This window comes from Rhinolophus sinicus, chromosome 4 (genome assembly GCF_057876585.1).
Source record: "Rhinolophus sinicus isolate RSI-liver-muscle chromosome 4, RSI-T2T, whole genome shotgun sequence".
NCBI classification, from domain to species: Eukaryota; Metazoa; Chordata; class Mammalia; order Chiroptera; family Rhinolophidae; genus Rhinolophus; species Rhinolophus sinicus.
Window position 1 is genome coordinate 22,366,005 of NC_142504.1, and position 19,584 is coordinate 22,385,588.

Below are 19,584 nucleotides of genomic sequence, written 5' to 3' on the forward strand. Positions count from 1 at the left end.
TCTAGAACATTGAAAACTATCTCTGCTCTGATTTTGTTTTTCCCTATGTAGGGGAAGAAAGAGACAACAAACACCCTTTTATATAATTCTGTCAAGAGTATTCCTTAGATCACTCTGCTGTGTCTCTAACTTACAGAGGGTGCCAAAAAAATGTATATACATTTTAAGCAAGGAAAAAACTGTATATTAAAATTGTAATACTCAATCTATACCAATAACAAAAGATGAATACGAGTCATGTGTATACATTTTTTTTGCACCCCCAGTAGTTTTCAGTGTATCCCCTTCACAAATACCAAAAACATTGAAGAGGTTATCAGTTTCTCATTGTTGCTTTACCAAAAGTTACCACAAGCTTAGTGGCTTAAAATAACACAGACTTATTTTGCAATTCTGGCGGTGAGAAGTCCAACATGGGCCGCACTCGGCTGAAATTATGGTACAAGGTTGCAATCCTTCTGGAAGCTCTAGGGGAGAATCCATTTCTTTGCCATTTCCAGTTTCTAGAAGCTATTTGCATGCCTTGGCCTAAAGACCCCTACTCCATTTCAAAAGCTAGCCATGTAGCATCTTCAGATACCTCAGACTACAACCTGCTTCCCAAAGCACGTCTCTTTGCGTAAACCTTGTGTAAACACCCCTGCATTCCCCTAATAAGGACTATTGTGATTACATAGGTCTCTGCCAGATAACTCAGAAAAATCACCCCATTTCAAGATGCTTAATTTAATCACACCTTCAAAGTCCCTTTTGCTATATGAGGTAATATATTCATAGGTTCCAAGGATTGGATGTGCACCTTTGTGGGGAAAAGGGCATTATCCAGCCAACCAGAGAGGGTTTTGGGAACATGGGCAACTGAATTACCATAGAACCCTTCCTGCCACAAATACTTGAAAATATTGAAAAAGACTGTAACATTTGATTTAAATATATGAGCACAGGGAAACCATGGGAAATTCCCATGGGCCAGAAAGGAAGAAAGAACGGAAAGCCAAAGCTAAAAACATACAGTTGGTCCTGTAGTGGCCCAGGAGAGGGTGGGAAGAGGTTCTTGGATCAGAACAGTCCCTTAAAGGGGAAGGACTTGGGTTTTAAACCAGGCAGAAGTGGGAAGTGAAACTAAGACACTTGCGTAACTAGGACTTCCCGACAGCTGTATTTTCAGTGTAAGGGGTTACAGAAAAATTACACCATGACGTCCAGGAAGACAGCAAAGATTTTTGAGTCTCTTCAAAAAGCATTCTGCAAGAAAGAGGAACACCAAGCCTACCGTGACCATGTCTGGAGTTTAAAAGGTACTCTATTCAGGCATGCAGCAATCATTAAGCCAGCAATTCAGATAAAAGCTAACCACAGGGAATGATGGCATTTAGGGGAGGAAACTCACAGAAGCAAATCCAAAATGACTCAAGAGGGACACTTCCAAATTCCAGCCCTCACACCATTCCCAAAGAAAAAAATAAAAACTTTGTTGTCAATCAAAAATCACAAAACACATAAAAAAAAAAATCTACCACGAGAGAGATACAAAAGACATAGCAAAAGATTAGCACTCCCAAACACTTGAGCTAATAAAACGAACTGAATGAGACTAAAATTAACCTGTTTAAAGGCACTAAAAAGATAAAAGGAATAAAAACAATATAAAAAAACAAAACCATATTTTAAAAATGAAGACTTGAAAAAGAACCAGAGCAAAACCAAAAGAAGAAGAGAAACGTGTAACAGAAAGGTCAAAAGCTACATTAAAAAAGAAAAAAATTGACAGGCCTTCACCAAAATTATATATTAAAGGAAAGAATAAGAATAAATAAATAAAAAAGAATAAATCCTGCAAAATTTCCTTAACTGATAAAAAATAACTATAAAAAACCCAAAGCAAAAATCATACTTAATGGTGAAACCTGAGAACCATTTCTTTCAAAATTTAGGAATAAGACAAGGGTCCCAGCCATCACCACTTATATTTAGCATAGTAGAGGTTTTAGTCATCTGAATAAGAGTGAACATGGAACAAAGATGAGGAGAAAACACAGCTGTCAGGATTCAAATTAATAGGAGCATCTAGACAAGAAATCTAAGAGAATGCAAATATTATTAAAACTAGTAAGAACCAGAAAAGTTGCTAAAAGTAGGATCAATACACAAAAATCAAAAGAATGCTGACGCACCAAAAGACTATCTCTTAATGCATTTTTTAGGATGCAATTTGTAATAAACCCCCAACATCACACATATAAATAAATCTAACAAAAGTATTGTAAGATCTTCAGGAAGGAAACTTTGAAATAAATTGAAGAACATGAAAAAGATCTAAACTAAATGAAGAAACATATCATGTTCATGGGTGGGAACAGTCAATATAATAAAGCATTAATGAACCTCCAATTTAGCCTACAAGTTAAATTGCTAGTCATAGTCTCCATAGGGTTTTAGGTGGAATTTTATACAATGATCCATTAATGTACATGGAAGAACAAATGTTATCAAAGAGCTATAACCATTTTTAAGATTAAGAAGAAAAGCCTGTGTTTGCTGCACTGTCAGCAGCACCATGTATGTATAAAAAATGCTCCCAGTAGCAAATCAACCTTTATCAGTGGTTCCATCTAACTGTCTCAAACTGTCTTTGTTGCTGCTTTCACCATGCTCTGCAAAATCTGAGTCTGATTCAACCTCTTTTGAATGTGTTTGGTTTTGTAAAATTACTAAAATTAAATATATAAACAAAAAAGAACTAAACAAGTTAAACACCATCCCAACAAATATCAGAACTTATTGTAATGGTTCAGTAGTTAAAAACACAGATCTAAATAAGTCAACAGTGCGGACTTGGAGAGAGATGGAATTCTAAATCAGTAGGGAAAGCATAGGCTTTAATTAATAGCCCCGTGACCATTACCTTCTCATTTTGAAACAGGAAAGTAGTAGTCCTTACCTCACACCATAGAGTTAAATCCTAAATATAAAAAAGTAAAACTTCAACTTTTAGGAAAAAATACAGAAAAATGTTTTGACTTTGCCATGAAAGAATTTCTTAAACAAGAACCCCCAAAAGCATGTAAAATACTAAATGGGCATTTACTGTGTGCAAGAAAGTAGTCTTAAGTGCTTTATTATAGTTTATTAACTAATATTCTCAACAACCCTAAGAGGTAGGTAGTACTATTGCCTCCATTTTCCAGATGGGGGAAGTCGTGCCCAAGTAACATGCAAGGTTACACAGCAAGGAAGGAATAGAAGTGGGACATGAACCCAGGCTGTCTGGCTGCAGATTCTGTGTACTTACCTACCACACCATACCTCACAATTAAAATTTAAATTCTATACACTAAAAAAAAATTTTAAAAAACAAAATAAAAAAACACCAGACTAATGTAGGATAGGCCTAGGACTAGAAGATACTTCCAGCATACACATATATTAAAAAACACCTACAAATCAATTTAAACAGACAAAAAGCACACTGAAAAGTGGTCAAAGGTAATTTAAGAGGCAATTCACTGAAAAAGAATCCAAAAGGCCAATCAACACATGAAAGATGTTAAATCTCATTATACATCAGGAAAATAAAAATTATAACAATGAGAAACCATCTCACATGTACTTGATTGGCAAGAATTAAGCCTAATGATACCAAGGATGTGGAGAATCTAGACCTCACATTCTAATAGAAGTGTAAATTGTTGTAGTCACTTTACAGAACGTGACAGCACCTAGAAAAATTAAAGACATGTATCCCTTACTAAGCTAGCAACTCTGCTTGGGTTAATACCCAAGAGAAACACCATGTACCCAACTAGACATATATCAGAATTTTGCTGCAGACTTGTTTGTAATAGTAAAAAAACTGAAAACAACCTCAAACACCATGACTAGGGAATTCATAAACCGGTGTAATGACACAGTAGAAAACAAATGATTCTGATCTATTTCTATTTAGTTGATAAATCTCAAATCTAAAAAAATAAAATTGTATAAATATTGATAAAACATATCATTCATATAAATTTTAAAACACAAAAACAATACTGTGTATTCTTTGTGGTTAATAGGTCAAATTGTTATAAATATAAGCGTGCATTGGTGTGCGGACAGAGCCCCAGAGAGCAATTTCCAGGCTCTCGGCCTCACATAGAAAGGTGCTGGCTCAGGTAGTACATGGCCATCAGCTGTGACTAGTTGGCCATCGGCTGTTACCAGTTAGCCATTAGCCACTGATATAACTGCCGTTAACTAAGCTAGCATGGTGGCGTGGCGGAGTGTGGATTGCGGATTGCAGAGAGGCGGATTGCAGCTAGCAAGTGAGGTTGGTTGGCAGAGACATGGACGTCAGGTTGCAGATAGTGTGGCTCCTGCTTCCTGACTCTCCAATCCAGCCACCAGCGAGACTATAGTGGTACGACTCCCCCATCTATGGCTCCGTTGGTGTTCCTTTTTGGCCTCACCATATCCTGCATTCTTATGTGGGGAGCGGGACTAGAGACCCCGCATGACACCCTGCATGACAATTAGATATGACAAATATTGATTTTAGGGTAGTGACTACTTTCAAGAGGGGAAAAGTGGGAAAGTGGATGGAAAGTGGGCCTTTAACACTTTGTTTGTTTTGTTTTTATTTTATTCTTCAATTATAGTTGACATTAAATATTACTTTTTTTTTTTTTTTTTTTAGAAATTTCTAGTTCCTTTATAAAGATAAAGTCTGCCAAACATCTATAGATTCCATCATCAATATTATTTTATATTAGTTTCCGGTGAACAACATAGTGGTTACACATTTAATTCACAAAGTGATCCCCCAATTAGTCTAGGACCCACCTGGCACCATACATAATTACTACAATATTGACTATATACCCTATGCTGTACCTTACATTCCTATGACTATTTTTTTCTTTCTTTTTTTTTAAAATTAGTTTCAGGTGTACAAAACAATGTAATAGTTAGACATTTATCATTTATATCCCTCACAAAGTGATAACCCCCCTCTCTCAATCCACTACCCCTCTGACATTGCATACAGCCGTTACATTTCCACTGTCTCTATTCCTAATGCTGTACTCCACTTCTTGTAACTACATATGTGTGTGTGTGTGTATGTGTGTGTGTGTGTGTGTATATATATATATATATGCACATACATACAAAATTTTAGTTGACATTCATTATTGTTCAGCTTCAGCTTCAGGTGTAGTGCAGTGATCAGGCATCTACACCATCCATGAAGTGGTCTCCCTAATAAGACAAGTGTCCATCTGACACCCTACAAAATCTTTACATTATTGATTCTATTCCCCAAACTGTCTTTCATATCCCCGTGGCAATCTTTTGGTTACCGATTGTGCTTTCTAATCCCCTCACCTTCTCCCTCGTCCCCCACCCCCCTCTCATCTCACCACCCTCAGTTTTTCCTCTGTATCTCTAAGACTGTTTCTGATTAGTTCGTTCATTTATTCTTTTCTTTAGATTTCACATATAAGTGAGAGCATATGGTATTTGTCTTTCTCTGTCTGACTTATTTCATTTCACATAATGTTCTCTAGGTCCATCCATATTGTTGCAAAAGGTAAGATTTCATTCTTCTTTATGGCTGCGTAATACTCCATTGTATAAATGTACCCGTTTCTTAATCCAGTCGTCTACTGATGGGCATTTCACCTATGACTATTTTTAATGCCTATCTTCTCAAAAAGAGAGAGATGTGGCAAAACATTGGCATCTGTAAAATTAGGCTGTTAGGTTCACAAGAGTCCACCACATTATTTTCTGTGTATATGAAATACTTCCTGAATAAAACTAGACTTGAAAATTTAACAGCCCTTTTCTTACTAGAGCACCAATTCTAAGTTCTTCTGCTTTGCTTCCCTCTGTAAATTGGTCCAACTTTTCTCATCCAGCCTTTCCTTTCACTATTCCTCCAACACAGCTACTTAAAACAAGATCTTATTTCTCTCTCAAATATTTCACATTAATGCCTATCTGTGCATCTTCAAGTACTGTCCACATTCTCTCCTATAATTTAGGGAACAGGAAGGTTTTCAAATGAAAGTGGTATATACCTTAAGTCAGTAGGCAATAATTTGTTGAACCTCCACTTGTTTATAACAGAAAGCAAAGCTCTAGGTGTGTTACATGTGGGTACTCTTACATGTGACACAAGACACCATCCAATCATCCCCTTCTCAAACCCAAGTCCCAAGCACACACATGGACACAAATACACATTCTCATTTGTAAGGTGGGAAAGAAGATAGGTTTAACTATCCGATCCAAAACAAATACGAAATTTATTACCAAGACAGTGAAACTGTCCAAACATAAACTTATTTGAGCTAATCAATTTTCTGATGAACCCCCAAAATATGTTAGGTTTTCTTAAATTAAAAAATTGAAAAAAACATAAATGTTTTCTTGTCTTCCTGTGTATGACTGGTATTTCTAACACATTGTATAACAAAAATCCCCCAAGTAGTCACTTTTTAAATTAAAAAAAAACCACACACACCTGAACAATTATGATATGCCGCTAAATAGATTTGCTTATCAGTGTTTCTTTAACTTCTACTAAAAAAGAACCTTTAAAGATAATAATGAAACTATTTTTGAGTAGTGGTAATTCTATGTTATGGTTGGTTTGTAATTTTAACAGAATAGGATTATAATGAAATCTTCCAAACTAGTGACCTAAAAATTACTGATTCCAATAAAATTAATTCTAACTAAATAATTTAAAAGCCTGTTTGTCACTAGAATTTGGTAGACAAAGGAACTGCGGGAATCTTTTGTTCAATAATAACAATAGTTTCCTTACAAGACCAATTGTATTAAAGTAAATTTAGACCTATGACCGTTTCCTTCCTTTGAGACAGAATGCTGATAAAAACAGATGATGGAACTGTTAACTCATTGATAGTAATGTTTTTATGAACAGGAAGCGCCAACCTTTCCTGTTTTCTCTTAAAAACAAAAGTGAATCATACAAAAAGAGCTTTTAAAAGAGAGATTAGAAGAGCTATTATCACGCCAAAGAAAGATTATAAAAGTGTCCACAACAGGAATTGCTTCTCCCAAGCAAATCTTAAAAAGAGGAGGTGGGGACAAAACTACTGGTACCCACACGGATAGCGTCTGATGAAGGTGAAGAAACAGGTGGGCGCTAGTGGAAAGGACGCAGCGATTCTTAGCACAGGCTCACAGCAGAGCACAAACTCACAGAACACCGAGGCACAAAGCAATGGCCAGTGATTTTAATCCAGTCTCTTCATTTGATAGGTGATAAATCAGAGTATCCAAATAACATGCCCAATGACACAGAGGCAGAACTGTGGCAAACTTTTTGTTTGGTGCATTGTTTTCTCCCTGTAGGATTACATCACAGTGCCTAAGAATATATTTAAGTAATTTTTAACATTAGATATAATACTAAAGACAAGATTATAATGCATAACAAATTGTGGATTTTGCTTAGTAGCCACATTAAGATGCATTTGAATAGCATCTCTTTATCTTACTCATTATGAGACCTGGCTGCAGTCATGTATAAAAGAACAACAAAGTCCTCTACCTCACATGACTTTTCGATTAGTTGACTACCATACTCATTTTGTGCTTTTTATTTTGCTTGACCTAGAAATTTTGTCACATATGCCTACCTTCACACAAAACCACATAGTGCATTGCCTGGAGAAAGGAAGCAAGAAATTCTACGCAGGATGAAAAGCCTTTATCTTTGAGATCAAATACTCTAGCAAATACAATTGTTTAAAACTAATAAACAGGTATTTATGCACCTTTTGGACTGATACATGCACTGCCATTACAGAACAAAGTAAAAAAAGATGGTGTGCATGTCCTTTATAATACAGTTTCAGTGAGTGCAGAAAGCACTACACTAACCTTTTCAAATGATTAAGGAGTTGACAGAATATTTTAGGATTAGAAATAGAAGAACCAGCCAAATTGCTGCCCAGAGGAGAAACGACCTCTGTAGCAGACATATGCTACCATTACAACCCAGCACATACACTTCTTATAAAACTCTTAAACATAGTCTCACTGGCCCCCTCCAACCACTAGCAGCAGCAGAGGCACAAGATTTAAGCCTATTAATCACGGTTGCTCATCCTCTTATCCACAGTGGTTGGTCCGTGGGATTGGGCGACAAATCCACGGAGTCAGTCAGTATGTCTCATATCATAATCCAGAGATATAGAAAGATTTTTAAAAACGATTCTTCTGGCATAGCAAGCTATGAGGACAATTAAAACTGAATCTTCCCGTGGCCATGTTGCACATGTAAATATCTAGTCTCAAAAAGAATTTAAGCAGAGACAAGGTGGGCTGAGAAGTGATAGAAGGAGCAAGAGAGTTCTGACCTTTTCTGAGGCCCTCGTTCTAGCTATACTTGATGATCCAACTATTGGATGTACGGAATTAGATTTCTTTTAAGAGTTCGTGCTATCTTGCCAACACATTTTTTCTAAGCTCGTTTATAACCTATGAAGAATTGTGGTTAACACAAGCTCCATCTTGCACGAGTTTATCATAAATTTTTTAATACCTGCAAATTTGCAGTAACTCTAACTTCACCACTGTGACCACTTTCCTACCTAGACTAACTCCAAATCCTTCAACTCATCAATGGGCTTTTAAAAAACTGCAGCACTCTCTCTTAGCTGAAAAGACTTCCCTAAAACTTCTTACTATAAGGACAAAACAACAAGGGAATCAATGAGCCAGAGAACATCCTAGGCCATCTTTCTGCAAGCAGTCTCCTTACGCTTACCAAACTTAACTCCAGCCTAAGTTTTACTGCTGAGCAGGTCAGTGGTTGCCTGCAGATTGGGAGCAGGGGTTGCAGGGCAGGCGGGAGGGATTACAAAGGAGAATAAGACAACTCTGGAGGGTGATGGATATGTTCAAGGTTTTGAATGTGGTGATCGGTTCACAGGTGTGTGTGTGTGTGTGTGTATATATATATATATATATATATATATATATATATATATCAAAACTCATCAAATGTATACTTTAATGGGCAACTTACTGTATGTCAAAATACATCAATTAAACAGTTCCAAAAAAAAAAAAAAGATAGCTTTACAAGGGAAAGCATTTTACAGCATCATCCTTCTTTGGGCATGGAACAAATCATGATGCCTAGAGTTGCAGATGTAATTTGATGACAAGGAATAAAGTTACACACCAAGGATGATGGGGCACGAAAATAGATGACGACTGAGGCCTTGATTAACACGCCTGAAATTATGCCCCAGTCTGGACTACCTACTTCTGGACATGTTGCTACATGAAAATGATTAAGCTTACTGTTTTAAGGCGCAGTAACTGAGTTTCTGTTACCTGTAGCTGGACTCTATTCCTAATATGGTGGTTTTGGATGGTCTTTTTTTAAAGCCAGTAAGATCAGATCATACCACACTGGCTATCTTTTGTTTCTAACCTTAGAACACAGTTCAAATCCAAGGCTGACAAATCCAAGAATGTAAAGGGTTTGGATTATCTCTCGGGGTAATTCACTAACCACTCTTCCCCACCTCCAGCCATACTTTGAATTCTTCCAACGAGCCGTCTACACTTTAAGTGCCATACAATCAAGACACGTTGATCTGATATTCCCGGCACCTGGCTAAGAGCCTGGTACAGAAGAGATACTCCAAATACACTGCTGAATGAAAGAACTCATGATATTGCTCATTATGCTTCAAAGACCATACCTGTACAATTCCCTAACCTGTACAATATTTGGGGAGAAGAAATCCAACCTAATGACGTTCCAGATTATTCCGTCTCTATATAGCCGATTAAAGAGATTTGCATTATTTCATCAAATATGCACATTTCAAAAACAAGATGCAAAGAAATTATTTCTACAACAGCTACATTATTTTTGTGAGCATCCACATTCTATCAGAGTAAGTGAATCACCTTGAGGATAAAAGAGGAATGTAGGAACATTTGAAAACACTGGATTTGATTTTGTAGTTCAATTATTCAAAAATGTTTTCTCAGCACAAAAGCAAAAGAGAAGTCGTGGTGGTAGTGGAGGGTAAGGAAGGTAAAACAGTAATAAGATGTAGGGCTCCACCCCCAAAATGTAACACAGCTTCCTCAGAGGCGTAAAGAACACGAAGGCCCCAGACAATGGGCCCTCTATACGCTTCAACCATTCATAATGAGAAATTCCACACGTGAACATGGAACTGTCCCTCTGAACGCCTGCCTAATGTGGAAAACTGAAGAACAATTCAGTGATGATCAAGCATGTGTTTCCATGATGCCAAACATCTGGATGGAAAATTTGAAAATTCTATAAATAAATCCAGATATTGCTAAATATCCAGACATTTAGTGTGGAAGCCAAGACCTCAGTTCTTTGATGGTTTCATTTTTATTCTTCAAATGACACAGGAAGCCAGAAATGACTTTGTCATATATTTTTCTTATGTTCTCCATGGTGCCAAGCAGATTATTTTATACTTATAAGGCACAAAATGCATAGTATATAATATGTGCTGAGAAGAAATTATACAAAGGGAATCTAAAGTAAGGGACCTTGACTTGTCATTTTCCAAGGATGACTAGTTTGAGGGGGCACCCGCACCTGCCAACACACTTCCAACCCACCCTCTCCCTCTTCTTTGGAGCTGTCTGGGAGACAAGAGGTGGAGTAATGGGTAGACCAGCCCTGCACTGATTCCTTCATTCAAGCAAATGCCAACCATATGCCAGGGCTTTGCTGGGCACTCAAGAAAGCAGGTCCTTATTGTTGAGGGCCATATAGTCTATGATGTGAAAAATAAAAGCGTAATTGCCCTTTTCAATGACTTCTTCATTGATCAATTCAAGTATCAAGTCTTAGTCCTCATCTTACTTAGCAGCTTTTGACACAGATGTTCAATTCCATCTCCTTACAACGATTTGCACTTGGCTTCTAGGACTCCAAAATTTACCAGGTTTTCCTCTAACCTGACTGGCCATTACTTCTCAGGCTCCTTTGCTGGCTCCTCCTTGTCTCCTGAAACTGTTATTTTAAGAGTGCCTTTGGTTCAATCCATGGACCACTGCTCGTCTCCATCTACCTTCACTAACTTGTTGATTTCATCCAATCTCAATTCTAAACACCATTCTCTATGTCAACCGCTCCCTGAATGTAAACCTCCAGCTATTCCTCTCCCTGTTCTTAGTCTAACTGCTCCTTGACATCTCCACTTAGGTGTCTGACTGGCATCCCATCTAATACTGAACCCCTTCTTTTCCTCCCAAAGCCTGCTCCACACACAGTCTCCTCATTCCCATTAACAACAAATCCATCCTGCCAGTCGCTTAGACCATAAATCATGAGTAATCTATGACTTGTCTCTCTCATACCCCATTCGAATCCATCAGGAAATTATGGATTCAAAATACACCCCAAATCTGATTATTTCTGTTACTTCTACTGCCATTCTTAGTCCAAGCCTCCATCACCTCTTGCCTGAAGTACTGCAATGAATAGCCTGATACGTGATCTCACTGCTTCCACTTTTGCCAGCTATAATCTATTCTCAGTTCAGCAGTCAGACAATCTTTTAAATGAAAATCAGGCACAAAGGCACCAATAGTTCCCCATTTCATTTGGTTTAAAAGCTCAAGTCCTTACAGTGCTCGGAAGGCCTTCATAACCTGGGTCCCAGAACTTCTCTGATTCATTTCCTACCAACCTTTGCTCACTCTGTCCCATTCACACTGGACTCTTCTCTGTCCCCCGCACAAACCAGGAATAGTCCTCCTTCAGGCTCTTTCCAAAGGCCGTTCCCTCTACCTTAAATATTTTTCTCAGCTATTTATCCTTCATCTCCTTCCAGTCTTTGTTCCAAGCAAGCTAATCCCGACCACCATACATGCCTCTAAGCACTTATCCTCCCCTCCCCACTCCACTGCCCCACCACTCTTCACTCTTCTCATTCCACTTTTCTCCATAGCACTTTTTCACCTTATAAGACAATGTATAATGTATTTCCTTTTTTGCTTATTATCTATCTTCCTCCCATAGATGTAAGATCCATGAAGGCAGGATATTGTGGTTTGGGTTTTGTTCATTGTTGTTGATGCTCAATCAGCATTTATTATTGGAATGAATAAAAGAAAGAAAATTATTTGGGTTCATCTTACAATACATTTATGTTACGCTAACAATAATATAGCAGACTAAATGTAAAGAACCCGAGTCAATTAGGATTGTAGTACAATTTTACAGGAAGTAGCTTTGCTCATGGGAAAAGTTATAGGAAAACCTCAGAAGGTTGGCCAACGAGGGAGGAAAAAACAGCATTTCAAGAAACATTAGATTCTACAGTAGAGAGGTAAAAGTAATTCGTACTTATTATTTTTAACCCAATGCTAACTTTCGTGTTTTAAAATATGTGGCTGCCTTCTAGATACAACTTTGATCAGATTATCGTTTTTATACACCGTTAGGTATGTTTTGCTGCTGGTGAAAAGGGGGGCGGCCAATTTGCAAATTCAATTCAAGAAGTATTCAGACAGTACAGGTTCTGTGTTAAAAAAAAAAAAAATAAGATGCCACTCACTGATGGACACAACAGAGAAAGCTACGATCTCTGCCAAGGAAAGGTTAATGGACCAGCTAGAGGGTAAATACAGGCACAAAGCTATCTACAATATGGAGCGGCATGGTCAATGGCAAAGACAAAGTAAAACCTCACTGTACTTTAGAATTAGCTAGGAAGCTACCAAAAAGCTTTTTGAAGAAAACCACACACCCTCCCGCCCTCCCTGAATCCTAATTGAATTCGGCTGGGGTGGCATTCAAGTATTAAGATTCTCCAGTGAAACTTTAAGGAAACAATTCATGCTGACTAAAGAAATAGGAGGCTTTATTTGAGTAACCTTACAAAGACAAAGCAAGGCATTATAGGTTAACAGCAGAGGCTCAGCAAAGACAGAAAGGCAAGAAAGGGCAAGCTATGTGGGGAATCCTGTGTGGCTGAAATAGAGAGAGAGATGCAGACGGAAGGAGTAGATGCTGACAGATGATGAATGGCATGTTGAAGAATTTGGGTTTATTTTCCAAGAGTTTTCATCCACCATTCCAAGTGGGCTTGAATTATTCATTTTACCATGTTAAGACAGTTTGGAGGATGAATTTACGTGAAATGTGATAAAAAAGGAAGAGGAATTCAACCTTGCCTGTCCTCACCGGTAATTCAAATGTGTTTGAAGTGACGATGGCCCACTTTTAAATCACCTAAAAACTGTATGTAATATTAAGCCACTGAGGTGTTCAAATCTCCCTTTTCAAATATGGGCTGAAATATAATTTTTCCCAAAATTAATTGTTTCTTTGTAAATGCCTCTTAATTATGTAGTTAAACTTTGTGAAAAGTTGATAACCTCATTTCAAGTAAGAAATGGCATAAATGGCACATTTTTGTTATTGTGTTTTTAAACCAAAAGTTGGAAAATTTTACAAACATAGTTGGCACAAAGGCGGTCTATAAATACCAGCACAACAATATCATGTGGAAGTTCCAGGTTCTGCAAATAACAAATCATTTTTAAATTCATTCAGTAGTTTGAACAAAGGCAGAGAGAGAAATAACATCAACCTAACCACACACTAAAATATCAAAAAAGAATAAATTTGAAAAATGATGATAATTTTGAAAAGTGATAATGCAAAAATTTGAAGCAATTCCAACACGTAGATTTTTCTTTGGTTTAAGTACTAGTGCTTTTCATTTATTTTACAGTTGAGACTAAACAAAATTAGAGCAGTCTACCAGAATAAGACTAAAAAAAAAAACAAAAAAAGTTCAGATAAATCATTCCAAATTTATATTTACTGTATGTCAGTCATTTTTCTTCCTTACAACAAAAAGATTAATATTATATTTTGAGGGTATAAACTCTTGCCTATGTGGGACCTGCCTGAATTAACACAAGCCTTAAATGTTAGTAATCCCAATAGTCTGAAAATGTCTTTATTGTAACATGCAGGTTTATAATTTCGAAATTTAAAATAATTCAACTTTTTCCACTTGAAGCTGTAAAAACTTAATTTTTTCTGTAGTACATCCCAAGCATTTACCTACATTCTCTCATTTTATCCTCACTACAACTCTATAAGGGAAGAATAAAAAATATCATCACCAGTTTATAAATTAAAAAACAAAAACAAAAAACTGAAGCTCAAATAAAGTGAACTGTTTGCCCAAGATTACATTCCAAGCAAGTTGTAGAATTAGTACTCAAACTTGAGCTTTCTTCCCAAATCCAGATTGCATAAATAGATCTCCCCCACAGACTGCATAAATAGATCTATTTTTATCAGATAAATATGTAATGTTTTATCTAAGACAATCTCAATTTCAGAGATATTAAAATGTGTGTCTTAGAATGAATGTAAATCAGTATTATTTTTGATGCTGCATGGGGATTTTTACCAAAGCACTCAAAGGTATCAGAAAAAACTGCAAACGGAAAACATCAATAGAAACAAACTTGGAAAATTTTTAGAACAAAGAATGAATATGGAAAAAGACAAAACTGAAACTTCTGAAATTGCCCTTTTCATGTTAAGACCACATTTTAACTTACTTTCTGTTGCTTATACTCTTAATTAAAATTATTCATACACACAGACACACACACACTGAGGGTGCCAAAAAAAATGTTTCCAAGTGGACACGTTGGTCAACGTTGGTCAAGCAGTAGTTCACTGTAATCAGAAGTGTCTTGATGCTGATGGTAACCACTTTGAGCACCTCTTGTAATAGCAGAAGTCAAATGTGACTTGCATTCATCTGTTATTACTGGTATACTAGTATATTGAGTATTACAATATTAACACAGTTTTCCTTTCCTTAAAATATGTATACATTTTTTTGGCACCCTCTGTATATGTATATATCTCATCAGTGCAATTCCTACAAGTCCTTTCTTCGCTTAAGTACAAGGAGATATATTATACATCTCAAAATGTCACATATTGTAATATATTATTTTATATTTCCTAATATTCCCCACAAATCACTAAGCATAATTTTAAAAAGTTGGTTTTTACTATTTGCCAAAATATTTTCAATTAAAATTATTTTTAAATGATCTATTAAAGATAAAATAAACCATTTTCTCAAAGTAGTTTTAATTTGTATTTCTATTCTAAACAGTGTAAAAAAGATCCGCGTTATTTCTATTATACATTTCCTCGATTCAATCAGACCTTCACTCCCTTGATTTCCTGGACCCACAGAGAACTCTCCTAAATGTTATGGCACCTAAAGTCAGTCCCTCCCTTATAGTGTAGCATTTAACTTTCCCACTCCATGAATCTCAACTAGATCTTATCTTAACAGAGTAGGTATTTGCCTTTGTATGTGTTTATTGTTTCCCACAGTTCTCAGCAGAATGCACACAGGAGGTAAATGTTTATTGACTGAATAAAGCTCTTGAGATCATACATAGAAAAGACAGTAAATAAAAAAGAGGGTGCATAAAGGATTAATTTTAAAGCCCAGTTGGATACACTGCTGTATTCCCAGAATGAGAAGAGAGCTTAGCACATAATAGACACTCAGTAAGTATTCACTGAGTGAAGAAACTTTCAGTTTCTTTAAAAAGCAAGTCATTCTCTTTCTTAGAACACCAGGAAGGTGCATGAAGAGCCTGCCATACAAACTATATTCACCACACTTAAAGTTGCTCAGTACTAGGGATCTTATTAAACAACCAAACCATAAACAATAGCAACAATAACGATTAAAAATCAACTGCACCTTTGGCTTGTGATCAAAAATCCACGACAAGTTTGGGGGAATGGTCCTTCCAACCTATTTTAGTGACATGCTTCCTGGACAGATCAGAATGTCTGCTCTAATATCAGACTCACCAGCAGGCCACCAGAGTATGTGAACAGTTTGGCTAACAGTCCTAAGTTCCTCAAGAAAATGCTTCAACACAATAGAGATGACACTTAAGGGCGGCTGTGGCCTTTACCCCTGCCACTCCGTATGCCACCCTGGTTTTACTGAACACTTTTAGAAATGAACTCAGACCTAACCCTGCAACCTGGAACATATTTTTGAGGCAGTGGCTCAGGTGGGATTGGAACCTACAAAGGGTCCTCCTATTCCTGCCTTAAAAAGAAATGTCTCCCAAGTCTTCAACCTTAACCCCACCCCAAATCACCTAACATTTCTCATCTTAAAATGCTGAGGGAGTGATCAGGAAAAACACAGAATCTAAATAATAACTGTGGAACATTTTCAGCATCTATTTAAAATCTGATCCAACTTTTTAACTTTTGTTTACCTCCAATTTAAACTGCTGAAATTATTTTAGCTTGTTCACAACGTATAAGAAGTAGACACTAATTCATTTCAAGAAATATATTTTTGTCTAAAAAGTCTAGGATTTAAAAAGGTGAACCATTTTTATAGTATTATGAATATCCAATTAAGTTTTACTGCATAGCTATTAAAATCAATAGAATACACTTTGAAGGTCAATAATTAAGATATAAAAGTCTTAATATGTTCCTGTAGAATCACCTTTCTCCTTGCTTTTCTGATACACAGTCAATATAGCAAGAAACGATATACCTTGAAAGCAACAGAACTAGATTTAAAAAATAACTTCCCTTTTTTTAAAGAATATACATATTGCAAATTAACCTAAACAGATCCCTCGGTCAAGTATGCAAAGTAGACCTTTTACTGTGTGTTAAGCAGACACTACAAGGTTAAGTGTCTGGTGAACAGGTGACTAAATCATTGGGGTGGGGAAAAGTCAGGGCACAAAATGGGGAATCTGAAGTTCTAAGCAGGCCATCCATCCATGCTAATAAAATACCTGGAGAATTGGTCAGCATTTAATAAATAATCAATGTGATAAGCATGCTTCAGATAAGACAAAGGTGGATTTTGATCTGAAACTTGCCATGGATCTCCAGTTACAAGGAGTTGTACCACCAGGTGTTTTAGAATTGTTGCCCCCAAGTCTACCATTAGTGACCATGTTGATTAGATTCCTAACTAACCAGAACAGCATACGTGATTCCAGTTTCTGTCCTGCCTTGAAAGCTTTGCAATCCTGTTCACATACAAAGGACCAGTTATGGTAAACTGACCCAGCCTCTCTCCTGTTGATGACCACAGGGCAGCCTCCATTCCAAAGATGTAACCTAAGCTTGCACAGATGGCCTAGCTCACCGCTATTGCAGAGGAGCTGGGTTTGTTTTCAGGGTGGGTGCTGCAAAACTCCAGGTGTATTTATAGAAGGGAGCAAGACTATATGATGGAGGGATGATGACAGAAGAGTAAGTTTCTTCCGTCTGGTCGCCTGTGGAAAGATCTGGATTCCACAGCCTGGGTTCTATTCCTGACTCGCTAGTTACCGGCTATGTAAACTTTATTAAGACCCTTTTTTTGGGGTCTGCTATCTTAAGGGTAAAATTTAGACAATGCCTCTTTGTCGGTCCTCGGTGTGATGATGGACGAAAATCACGAATGTAAAAACTGGGACGTGGTAGGCAATCAATAAAGGGCAGCCTGCTTTCCCATCCTCCAGTTCAACCAGAATTGCTCCTCAAAAACCAAAGATAGACTGCAACGTTAAAACTAAAAGGCCCTCGCTGGTTAGCAGGGGAAAAACGATTTGGGTGGAGGCTCAAGGATTTACTAGAAGATTTTGCTTAAAATGGAGTTAGGATATTGAAAAGGGGGAAGACATATGGAAAAAGCATCCAGTATGAGCAAAACAGTCCAAAAAAAAAAAAAAAAAAAGACATCCCTTTATGTAAGCACGAAACAAACTTCCAAAGGTACGGATATCCTGTGAACCTCCCCTACGGCCTCAATTAAAATCACAGGAGCACGTAGAGCTACGCTAAACGCACAGGGTCCACAAGCCTCCTCGACAATTTCAGATCAAGCTATTTTGCAAAACTGTCCTCGAACCCGAGGCGGCTCTCTCGCCTCCAAACCCGTCCCAGATGGGGTTGGAAGCCAGGAGCGAGGTGCAGAAGAGGAAAGTGGGAAGGTCTGGTCAAATAACTGAAAATAAGGCGATGGGTGAGGGGGCGGGGTAAAGCAGTGTGGCAGAGACCAGGCCAGCCAGCCAGAAAGACCGCGGCTTCACAATGAGAGAAAGCAGGCGACTGCGACAAGCGCCGGCTCCTGGTCGCGGGCGGGGACTGATGGCTAGGCCCGGGGGCGCAAAGCGTGGGAAGACGGGAAGGGGGCGCGGGATGAAGTGAGAGAGTCGCCGGCCAGACATGGAAGCTAAGAAGCACCAGAGCAGGTGCAAAGCCCCCAGACCCACAGGAACGGGCTCGAGATACTCACAGTGTAGAGCAGGTTAAGCACGCAGAGGCAGTTCTTGGAACACGCAAAACCCCCGCAAACCATCTTGAAGCCTGTAGTTTCCCGCAACTGCAGGTTAATCTGGCTCCGGAAGACCCTCCCGGACAGCCTCTTTGTCCTTGCCTTCGGGGCCTAGCCAAGGAGAAGCAGCAGTGCGGCCACGGGTGGGGGGCCCGGGGCTCGGATAGCAGTACACAGCGCACCCGTGGCGAGTCGGACTCGCTCCGGAACCTGCGGCCGCTGCAGCTGGAGCCCGAGCCCCGCCCAGCACCCCCCCCCCACCTCGCCCCGCGCGCTGATTGGCCGCCAGCAGGAACAAAGGTAGAAATATGCAAATAAATGCGCTCAGCCAGTCGGGATCTGGAAGGGGCGGGGCGGCCCAGGGGCTAAGGGTAGGAAGCCCGAGGCCAGAGCTTGTGACTTGGCCTCGCTGGCATTTCCTGGGGAGCAGGTGAGGGGAAGAGGGCGGGGCTCGACAGAGATCATGCAGGCAGAGAGAAACGTGACAGCACCTCCCAGTTCTCGTCCCCGGCGGATGACGTGGCACCATTTCGAATGAGATTTAAAAATTAAGCACCTGGCCTTCTTTAAATAAACGAAGGAGGGAAGGAAGGCATAAATGAAGCAATAAATGAATGAATGTCAGATTTAAAAGAGAGAACGAAATGGAGAAAAATGAAAGGAAGGTAATTAGTGAAAGAATAAAAGAAGAAAATGAAATTCCTGACTCCGAAAACAGGTAAGATAATTATGACTCTTATCAGGTCATATTTATCCTACAGGGATTTGCAAAATATTAATAAACTTTATGAATAAGTGCATGCAAAAGAAAATCAAGAGATTATTTTTGTCATCCAATTCTGAATTTCAATAAACTTTTTTTCCACAAATAACTGAAAAATTTTAAATGGCAGTCTTCATCTCAGTAAATTCATTGTCACTTTATTGTCTACTGTAGAAATGCATCTTATGTCCTCAGATTTCTGACCTATAAATTGGAATTAGAACAATATGTCAAGCTTTTTGCACAGTGCCTGGCAATACATGTCAACTAGTATTAGTAGATCTAACAGTTTTTGAATGCCAACTGTGTTCCAGGAACCAATAAAGGTTTGATTATTTCATAGTACCTTCTACCAGAAAAGGTTCTTATAAAGGCATTTTCAGAATCTTACATGGAACCTAAGTGTTCATG

General features: G+C 38.1%; 1 protein-coding gene across 1 annotated transcript in view; it reads right to left on the minus strand.

Annotated features, from left to right (window-relative positions):
- Positions 1-18,681, minus strand: part of TSPAN13 (tetraspanin 13) — a 35,177-nt gene extending 16,496 nt beyond the window's left edge. The window contains exon 1 of the mRNA XM_019727176.3: positions 18,372-18,681. Coding sequence (XP_019582735.1) covers positions 18,372-18,434 — 63 coding nt within the window. The 5' untranslated portion in view covers positions 18,435-18,681. The remainder of the gene's footprint in view (positions 1-18,371) is intronic.
- Between the last annotated feature and the right edge of the window lie 903 nt (positions 18,682-19,584).